At 40.5% G+C, this 11166-nt stretch overlaps 1 protein-coding gene across 1 annotated transcript; it reads left to right on the forward strand.

The window, feature by feature from the left end:
* Positions 1-7190: 7190 nt before the first annotated feature.
* LOC123505753 lies at positions 7191-9499 on the forward strand. The gene is made up of 4 exons (XM_045257408.1): positions 7191-7336; positions 7897-8014; positions 8268-8359; positions 8499-9499. Exons 1-4 carry the CDS (start codon positions 7195-7197, stop codon positions 8690-8692), a joined length of 546 nt encoding a protein of 181 aa, XP_045113343.1. The 5' UTR covers positions 7191-7194; the 3' UTR covers positions 8693-9499.
* The last annotated feature ends 1667 nt before the right edge of the window (positions 9500-11166 follow it).

The raw sequence follows: 11166 nt of genomic DNA on the forward strand, positions 1-11166 counted from the left end.
GTGTGTGTGTGTGTGTGTGTGTATATCAATGGTACCCACAAGTACTCAATAACGTAATCACCTAACGGAGCATGTGGTCGTCGTGTAAAGAACTTTTATCAGCTTCAGTGGCACACTATCAGCCGCCAAGGAAGTGACCCTCAGTCTGCCGGGAGTCTTTTGTGGCCCTGAAGGAACGCGGTCACAAACAGTGTGTAGGGTCGGTAACAAACCTGCCTGTCAGACGCAACACCTGTATTGACTGCTCGGTGATTTCCCAAAGGTGAACTAACGGACATCGATGCGTGAGTAAAAGGTAAAGTGTCATGATATATTCACAGAAGGTTCTCACTGCAGCATTATAATGTTTTCAAAAAGATGAGGAGGCTTTAGGTTGTCTGCTATATTCAACTACCAAAGTGACTTCGAGTGGCTTTCCTTAACAGCAGGATTCTAAGTGGATGGCAGTACCCTTTTTCATTCCTACTTCGCGGGAAAAAATTTGTTTCGAGGTTCTGTGTAAATGTTCACGTATATAGAATGATTTTCACGTTGTTCGTCACGCACGAGGGAAATGGCGATGGATGGTTCTGCTCTATAAGGGTGTCGTGGTGCAGTCATGATTACAAGTCAATTAACACGTTACACTTAATTTTCTGTGTTTCCTGGTCTTCTCGAAGTCTTCAGGTGTGATTAGTCTCCTCCTAAACCTGAACATTGATACACTCTTAGCAGGTCATAGGACTAAATAATGCAGGAAAACAATCAACACGGCGACAGGGAGTGTGGTATGCAAGGTAGCTATTGACCATGACTAAGACTTGTTAGACCTTATAGTGTTTGCTTACACCAACTTTGCATCGGCTGTCTCACTGCTCCGGTGTTGGAGTGACCCACTTTTACAACTCCCGGACAGCTGAGGCCGCAGTCCCACAGTGGCCAATTGATTTATATGTCGGATTGGAGTGATGACTTTCAACCACACCACTGACGCGCCCCTGATGTGATCCAGGCTCGGGAGGGGAGGGAGTAGGAGGGGCCTCGGTGGGAGCAATGAACGCCCACGTCAGTGATCATTAAGTCAAGAGTATTTTGACCGTATGTGAGAAAACTGTGGAAATGTGACAATGGTAGGTACATATGACCTTGCATGCCCTTGGTGTACACTGCAGTGAGGTTCCTCTATACGCAGCTCAGCCTGGGGCTGTACTGGTCCATTGTAATAATGTACCAGATGATCAAACACTTGAAAACTCAGTACAATTAAAAACCAAAGGGAAAACTGCTTATAGCATATATTTAAATATACAACGTTTCCCGAAAGTGGGTCCTTAAATTGCTTGGCTCTCGCTTACATGATCTTTCACAATAGTAATTTATATGCAGGAAATATTAGAGAAGACATTAGAGAGTTATGTATGGCATGACTGGCTTCTACAGTCGCCCTTGTTAACTTCTTCATAATTACTTCAGGTGTTCATTGAGCGAGCAGAGCAAAATGGGTGCCAGCAACACCAAGAAGGGGACGCCGCCTCACTCTTTCTCCAGCGAGTGGTCCAAGAAAGCATCTCTTTACAAACACAAGGTGAGGGAGACTTAGAGGAGAGACGAGATGAGGCAGAAATTAAGGGGAAAAGAAAGAGCATCATGACAAACCTTGGATTTCCCTTAATTGTGTCCCTTTATCTATTCTTTTCATGAGTTCGTTCGGTTATGAAAACAATAGAGATAGAAATCGACAGGAATTTACAAAAAGCAACATATTTTGAAAAAAAATATATATAAATATTCTCTCATGTCAGACAGGCCTTTGGCTTTTGATATATTGTAAGTCATTTCCTGTCAGGTGTGAGGACAGGTGGGGGTTGCAGGGTGGCAGGAAGAATGTTGAGTCACTGGAAAAGAGTAAGAGTGTCAAATATTTTTACCACTTTAGTTATAATTCCATGACCAGAACAGCAACGGTGACAGAAAACGTGCTTGGCGACATCAAGACATCAGGTGTGGACTGGTTTATGTTGACACACTGCGGGTGAAGTGATGGGTACGAGTAAAAATTTAATGTCTAGGAAATAAAATATTGGTTGGTTTAGACTCAAAGCTGGAACACGAAAACATTCCTTTGACATTCTCTTCAATAGAGATAACCTACACACTTTTCTTTGTTCAGTATTCACGGATAAACACTCGCAGGGAACGCCGGGAAAGGATGGAGGTCAAAGGAAGGAGAGGGAAAAAGTTCAAATTGATTGGAGCAGCATACACCAAGAGACATTTATGGACCAGATGAAAACGTTCAGTAAACTGACCACGTGCCACGGCCCAGCCCACGTCATCCGGAACAGAGGCACGTGCTTCGGCTGGATGTGGGGTGTCATCACCTTCGTGCTGTGTATCTGTCTTATGACCATCCAAGTGGAGCTCCTCATAACGTTTTTCAAGAGAGAAATTCAAACTCAGGTAAGGGATGAGCGTGTAAAAATCTAATAATGACAACAAAACACAATGAAAATTCAATAAAAGTAAGAAACGGAGATTAAGGATAACTTTAAAGATGGATAGTTAAAGTTAATAATTTGAGTATTCGATAAAAGAATAATATAAATAAAGTGATGAGAGAGAATAAAATTAGGGGCTCGTGACGAAGGAAAGCAAGGTTCATTCTAACGCAACTAAATCACTCTCACGATTCGATATTTGTAGGTTTGAGTTTAGTAGTATATCATGCTTTACTGTTATGCTTTACCTTCACTGGAACTCGCATCATTCTCATCTTCATCCAAATTATTCCTCTAAACTCTTCCCTTCTTCACAAAATTGAGAAAACATAATTTTTCATTATGTAATTCTTTTCTCGCATCTGCACACTACTTCTCTAAGCTACATGCTTCATCCAAAGCAGGGAGAGATTCTTCAACGTGTTTGCCATGACGTATCTTTCTCTTTACTCTGACCTTCCACTTCAATGTTTTTTGTCCTTGTCACTTCAACAGACAACGCTGGAGACCGCTAAAATATCAGGTCTTCCGCTGCCCTCCATCATCATCTGCAATCGCGGCTTCTTCTCCAAGGCTAAAATGAAAGGTGAGTGTCTTATCGATTCAATATATATATATATATATATATATATATATATATATATATATATATATATATATATATATATATATATATATATATATATATATATATATATATATATATATATATATATATATATATATATATATATATATATATATATATATATATATATATATATATATATATATATATATATATATATATATATATATATATATATATATATATATATATATATATATATATATATATATACTATTCGCCTTCCTATGCAGTTTGTTTCATTCGTGCTCATTTCACCCTCCTATTCAGCTTGTTCCCTAGTTTTCTAGTTAAGGTTCTAGGCAGCCTTGTGTTCTTTTCACTACTAAAAGTCCTGTTCCTCTGTTTTATTCGCCCTCCTGTTCTGGCATTTAAACGATACTGCAACCTGAAACAATCCTAGCTGTTCATGTATCCAGTAGATTTACCATTCCAGCATAGTATTTCGCTTTAAGATAGGTTTTTAGTGTTAAAAAATATGTATGTATATTTTCTTAGAAGTTGAATTTAGATGATCAAATGCATTTTCTACTTATCCTTAAACAAATGTGCTTTGTTATAAAGAAAACATTTTGACTTTATTCTCAGCGCAGGGAGTCAGTGACGATGTTGCTAGCTACATAATCTTGGCGTTCCTCAACCAAGGTTTGGCTAGTAATACGATACACACTGCCAAGGGCCACGAGCAAACGAGCAGAGCACATACCAATCTTCTCAGAATCCTCAACGAGAAGAACATGAACATTGATCAGCTCATTGCCAGTATCTCTTACAGGTACTGTGCTGAAGGAGGAGGAGGAAGAGGAGGAGGAGGAGGAGGAGGAACAACAAGTAGTGTGTCTTTTGTCATGATCTTAACAACACCTCCCGAGCTACACATACACACACAAAAATGTTATTCAAGTGTGTGTGTGTGTGTGTGTGTGTGTGTTTGTGTTTCACTGTTTGATCTGCTGCAGTCTCTGACGAGACAGCCAGACGTTACCCTACGGAACGAGCTCAGAGCTCATTATTTCCGATCTTCGGATAGGCCTGAGACCAGGCACACAACACACACCGGGACAACAAGGTCACGGGACGGGATTTACATCCCGTACCTACTCACTGCTAGGTGAACAGGGGCTACACGTGAAAGGAGACACACCCAAATATCTCCAACCGGCCGGGGAATTGAACCCCGGTCCTCTGGCTTGTGAAGCCAGCGCTCTAACCACTGAGCTACCGGGTGTGTGTGTGTGTGTGTGTGTGTGTGTGTGTGTGTGTGTGTGTGTGTGTGTGTGTGTGTGTGTGTTTAGATAGATACTAAGTTAGCGTATGATTTGTGAGACAACACGATGATCTCTGATATAAAGATACACAATGCATCTCTCACAGTTGCGAGGATATAATTCTGAGGTGTTTCTACATGGATACTTTCAACGCCACCCAATGTTGTGAGGAGTTCAGACCCATTCCCACTGTGACCGGGCTGTGCTTTGATCGCCATCAGAAGACAGACCAGCAGACCTCGTCGGGAGAGTTAAACGGCTTCGGTATGTTCGCCAAGCTGCCTGCAGACGACCTCATGGGTGGGTTGTGCTTGCTCACAGATACGACGCTCCTTTCTCCTTTCCCTGGCCTCCACTCATCACACTGACATACTGCACCTGCACCTTGCCTCTCCACTTCCACTCTCAGGCTGCAGAATCCACCCCACGCACGCCACTTCTCGTTTCCACTTTCGTCTCTGATGTTGCTTTGGCGGTATCGAGTAAGATAAGAACTTCAGTTTGAGAAACGTTCTATGCTCCCAAGTTTGTTCGGGCAGAGAGGCATGCACTCCTAAAGTGACTTTCATGAAACAAAACTATCCCAGTATGGCGCATCTTTTGCCTTGGGTGAAACTCCAAGTGGAAACCTTTAATCCTTTATATTTTCTTTTAGTAACGCTTTTGCTGATGCTTCCCTTGTTCACTTTTTCCTTCCATTAAAATCTTAACTTAAATAACACTGTAGGTACTTTTCCTGTCACCTTGCAGCACAAAAGATTAGTGTGACCATTTGATTTTTCCTCTTATACTCACTCTTGCGCCTATCTCACGTGCAGAGTTCGTGCCTGAAATGATTGACATGACGAAGCTGATCAAGGTGGGAATACAAGTAACCGTGACCAGCAACATGTCCTACCCGGGCTACCTGGTGATGGGGCAGGGCAGCATCCTCACTCCGCATGAACTTACTTCCTTACGCATCTCTCTTACTGAGGTAATATTTCTCTTGCTTTATCCCGATTATCATATTCCTGATGAGAAAATAGAGAAAAATATATAAGAAAATAGTGTTAGAAGACTGAAATACACTGACTGAGGTATTTTACAGCAGCATTGGATAATTCTTTATATAGCGACGTTAAGCAAATATTGGTATGTATGTTGTATAAAGCAACTGCCACGTCATGGTTTGACTTCTTATAGCTTCACTTATGATTTTAACTTCAGGTTTTAACCCTTTCAATGCGCCATCTTCTTTCTTGGCTTCCAAAATTTATCTTAAGATATTTTTACATTCCTAATAATTAAAAATTACTCCCACAAAAATTTCCAAAGCATTTAATCTATCAGTCATCTTGCATTCCTTTCTTTATGCTTGACCGACAGACCGATAGGAGCCGTGCGAAAACATACCTAGACTTGAGCCTCCCGTCGTGCGTGCGGGCTGAAGACATGGATATGTACTTGGACAGTGTGGCTTTTCTTTCTACCTCGGTCTCCTGCTCCGACGGTGCCTACTTCAAGTGTTACAAGGAAATATCTGACTGCTACAGTTATGCCTTCAGCTTACCAGGGGGTACTGCTACTTCTACTACTACTACTACTACTACTACTACTACTACCACTACTACTACTACTACTACTACTACTACTACTACTACTACTACTACTACTACTTCTACTATTACTACCACTACTACTTTTAAGAAACGAAGATAGTGTAGAATACATAGATCATACACCTTTACCGTTAACTTTTTCTCATCTCCTTCGGAAAGTGTTGATAAAGATGAATGAGGAGGAGGACGAGGAGGAGGAGGAGGAGGAGGAGGAGGAGGAGGAGGAGGAGGAGAGAGAGAGAGAGAGAGAGAGAGAGAGAGAGAGAGAGAGAGAGAGAGAGAGAGAGAGAGAGAGAGAGAGAGAGAGAGAGAGAGAGAAAATCTAAGTATGAAGATAAAAATAATTTAACTATTGAAATTGAATAATATCCTTTAATCTATCTATCATTTATATATCACTCTACTAATCCATCTAGTCATCTATCTTTCTATCTATATTTCTCTTTCGTATCAAATTCCTATCTAATTTTTCTATTCATTATCAATATAACATATCCTTGAATGTGAAGGAAATGAGCATGATAATAGCCACTCCATTCAGTGGTGGCAATTAGTGACAGCGCCTTTGAGAGTGATTCATTACATTGGTGACTCGCGTGAGAGAGAGAGAGAGAGAGAGAGAGAGAGAGAGAGAGAGAGAGAGAGAGAGAGAGAGAGAGAGAGAGAGAGAGAGAGAGAGCGGCAGTGGAGGGAAGGGCTACATGCCATCTTACAGCTACATCTGACTGGTCTTCGTCCTCTTTCTCCTCCTTCTGCTCCTTCATAGCTAACTCTTCTTTCTCCTCCTTCTTTTCCTCCTCCTTCTCATCATCATCATCACCATACCTATCTATGATTGATACTTATTGGAATGGTAGAGGGCAAAGTAAGGCAGCTCGTGACCTCCATTCTCGTATTCCCTTTCCTATGTAACTTTACCTTCTTTAAGAGAGAAGTATCAAAGCAGCTTTAGAGCAAAATTGACGTTCACTTTAGATATTCTTCTAGCGGACACTTTTCAGGTAGGAGTGATCATGTAATTAGTAATATATACAATTTTAAGCCTTTTGTATTTTCTTTTTAACGAAGAATAAGTTAAAACAAAAAGACATAAGTAAAAATAAATAAACAATAGAAATTGATCAATGAATATTAATGGAAGTTTTCACGTTTTGTACAGGTACATTACAGTAAAACGGAATAAATTTACGAGTATCTATTTGCTTTCAGAGAATATCAGTATGTGCAATTTGACTAAGTCGATGGCCTACAACTTACACCTGTACAACGAGTTCGCTAAGGTGTTCAAGCAGGAATTCTTAGACTTTGACTACAACCTCAACAAGAGCATCTCAGCCGCCGCCAACGCCTGTGTGACACGAGGTGCTGTACTGGCCTGCGACTTCATTTACTTGTTCATTTACATTAAAAAACAAAACAAAAGGGGAATAACCGTGGTCAGCAGTATAACGGAAGGGAAGGGAATGGAGGCTAATGAACTGATGAAACGGCCAAACAAATGGATGAAGGCGGATTTATCTGTCTTCTATATGTTTAAACACATTCAAGATGCAACAAAGTACTCTAAAATGGCTGATTAGTGAAAATGCATGAAAGTTTTTCCATTTTCTTCTTTTTGTTTCTTTGTTTTCAGTATTATCATTATCGGTATCAATACAAGGCTCCTTGATCTCACTATATGTATTATTCTGACATGCATTTTGTCTTTTCATCACTATGATTTAATTATTATTAGCCCTATTATTACCGTTAACAGACACCACCACTAATAATAATAATGTTATGATCATGATCCTAATATCTAGAGAATAACTCCTCATAATGAAGTTAATTATTCACACAATATGCCAGCAGCTACAGTGCATTGCATGTCATGTCTTTCACCATACACTGTACACTCAACATGTTCCTTCCCGTCTCAGAGATCAACACGTGCATCCCTGTCTGCGTGGAACTGAACTACGCCGATGCCAGCGAGGCGAGTGCAATGCGTCCAGAGATGCTAAGTGAAGCGTATAAAGAATTTCAGCTGGACGAAAAGTTTGTATTTAGTTGTAATAGATAGATTGATAGATTGCCTTATAAATGGAATCTTTTTCTCTTCTCAAATTTCGTATATTCCTTTTTTCACATTATACTCTTCAATGAGGCACCTTTTTTTTTTTTTTATTCATTTACGGCAAAGTTTGTTCCATATGAAAAAAAAAAAGTTACCGAGGCAAACGATGATGATGATGTTGATAACGATTTTTCGAGATTTATCTTATCATTTATTATTTTTTTCACCGCACAGCAAGGCGAAGATCTCAGTGGTGACCATCTTTTTCCCCACCATGAATTACGCGTCTATCAGGGAGTGGAGGGAGGATCTGCTGGATCTTCTAAGTAAGTGGGAAGCATACTATTGTCTGTAGGGATATTTTTTTTTCTCTTTCTACTACTACTACTACTACTACTACTACTACTACTACTACTACTACTACTACTACTACTACTACTACTACTACTACTACTACTACTACAGGCAACACTGGGAGCTACATGGGTTTGTTTTTGGGATGCAGCCTCATCACTCTGACGGAATTAAGCATCGCCACTATTCGCTCCTTGATGTGGGTCTGGTATCGTCTCCATGGCTGGCTCTGTTCCTACCAAAAGCAACCTAAGTCCACGACGCACAAGATCAAGGTCTCCATCAGGCCCGTCTCCCGACATTGAGTCAAGGTGTTCAAGTGGCGTGGTGGTGAATGGGAAATGGTGGTATGGTAGGGGGTTGTGTGATTCAATTCGTGATTTTGTGTTGGTTTTTGTAGTCTTTCTTTCTGTTCGTGGTTTTGTGTTTTCGTTCGTGATTTTTTTGTGACTTTTTTCTTCGTGGTTCTGTGTTGCTGTTCGTGTTAGTACGTGAGTTTTTATTTTCGTTTACTGTATTTTTATGTTATTTCTTCGTGATTTGATATTGGTATCTTAGTTTTTGTATTGCTGTCTGTAGTTTGTCGTGGTTTTGTGTTACTGTTGTTTTTTCAGTGTGTGTTACAGTGACGGGTGGTGGTGACATGTAGGCGGGAAGGGAGGGATGGGGAAAGGATTATGTTTTCACCCTCACGTACTGTTGCATAAAAGCAGAAGGGGGACGTTAACAGCTGGCAGTGTTCCTTTCAGACCTTTAGCGGTGGTTTTAGAGAGAAAATCCAAAGCATGGTATGTCCCGCGACCACCACTTTGTACGGTAGATGATTTGTTCAACGTATTTTTAGATCGAAAAAAAAACATTTAAATATTGGTGTATATTTTTAGAGAGCAATGTTTGAATATAGAATAAGTGGTTTTGAGTCATTAGATGTTCTTCGTTTGTGAAAATTTTATTGCAGAATTCATTATTTTATAATGATCTTTGTTACACATTTCTGTTATTCTTTCTGTTTTTGTATGAAGAATAATTGCATTCGACACGTTTCTTTTTCTTTGAAGCACGGTTTACGAGTAATGTGATGAAATAAATGTTTTAATAAATGTTGACAGTGCTTGCTTTCGTTTCATTTGTCAACACCAGAAACTATATTGCCATTCCTTTCAGAGACGTAAATGAGCTTGTTATCCGTCAAAAAAAAAAAAAAAAAAAAATCTTCCAGTTTTATCAAATGTCTCCGTTATTTTTGTCGAGTTGTCCGAAGGAGTTAATTGCAAATTCAAGGAAGAGTGACCATTACCAACTGTTTAATATAATATTAACATTAATGATAAAAACATATCAATGAGAGAGAGAGAGAGAGAGAGAGAGAGAGAGAGAGAGAGAGAGAGAGAGAGAGAGAGAGAGAGAGAGAGAGAGAGAGAGAGAGAGAGAGAGAGAGAAAAAAAAAACCCCGGCTAATTACCAATAACATCAAAGCAAATAAAACAGCAGCAGGAGTAAGGGAAATAAACAGTGGACAGTGAAAAGTCGGAACGGACCAGAAGTGAGGACGATTTGAACCCAATGGCCATCAAGGGAGGCGACCAATGTCTTGCAGACCATAGCGCCGGTCACGCCAGGAAGGGAGGGAGGGAGGAAGGGAGGGATATGATGGGAGGAAAAGAAGTGGAAAAAAAGAGGAAATGGAATGGGAAAATGGGAGTTGGGCGAGAATGAAAAGGAAAGTAAGTGGATGAAAATAAAGAGGAGGAGGAGGAGGAGGAGGAGGAGGAGGAGGAGGAGGAGGAGGAGGAAGAGGAAGAGAAGGAGTTTGTAATTACTTGTCATGTATTCTGTTGGATTGTTCCTATCTATTCCTTTCGTTTGATTAGAAAACAATTCTCTCTCTCTCTCTCTCTCTCTCTCTCTCTCTCTCTCTCTCTCTCGTTTTATTCCTGAACTAAAATTCGTGTTGTACTACACATTCTTTTGATGATATTACCGCTGGCTACGTTCTGTAATTTCAAAAAGGAGAACATCTGAATTTTCCATTTAATTTCCTGTAGTTTCCTATCCTGAAGCAACACATCAATCAACGCCTCCACCAGCTCTTCCACACGGGCGCCGCTACCACCAAAACGCAACACCATTCCCACCACCACCACCACCACCACCATAGCAAACACAACACAATTTAAAAGGCCAGCATACATCACCACTCAACTCTCCAACAACACCATTCCCACTACCAACACATGTCACTACAAGCAAACACTTCCACCACCACCAAACACCACTACCACCACCGTCACTTCCAACACCATTACTTTAACAGCACAACACCATCTCTTCTTCTCTCCCTAGCACAGACCACCACCATCACGACCACCACCATCACCACCACAACTACCTCCATCACCAACACCACCACCACTACCACTGCTACGGCATCATCGCCATTCTTTCCGCCTCACAACTCCACTCCACTCTTTTCCACGCAGCACTAACAGCCACATTCATTACATTACCTCGAGTTCACGCCGGCCACTAATCCTGCCAGGCCCTGTAACACACTCACTCACACACACACACACACACACACACACACACACACACACACACACACGATTCACATGTCTTTTTTTTCCTCACAAACAACAAATTCACCATTTTCATCCCTTTAGCAAAACCATATTTGAAAACTTTTCACCATAAACCTTACTCTTTCTCATCATCTTCATTTAATAATACAAATAAACTTTTCTGAAACAAGTGACGCTAAAAACACGAGCAGAAAGCC

This window comes from Portunus trituberculatus, chromosome 18 (genome assembly GCF_017591435.1).
Source record: "Portunus trituberculatus isolate SZX2019 chromosome 18, ASM1759143v1, whole genome shotgun sequence".
Lineage (NCBI taxonomy): Eukaryota > Metazoa > Arthropoda > Malacostraca > Decapoda > Portunidae > Portunus > Portunus trituberculatus.

What these genes read in the sequence shown, in the direction of transcription:
- LOC123505753 (XM_045257408.1), top strand. Translation starts at nt 7,195, where the DNA reads ATGTGCAATTTGACTAAGTCGATGGCCTACAACTTACACCTGTACAAC. An exon ending in GAATTTCAGCTGGACGAAAA is followed by an intron (nt 8,015 to 8,267) that starts GTTTGTATTTAG and finishes TTCACCGCACAG; the next exon opens with CAAGGCGAAGATCTCAGTGG. An exon ending in GGATCTGCTGGATCTTCTAA is followed by an intron (nt 8,360 to 8,498) that starts GTAAGTGGGAAG and finishes CTACTACTACAG; the next exon opens with GCAACACTGGGAGCTACATG.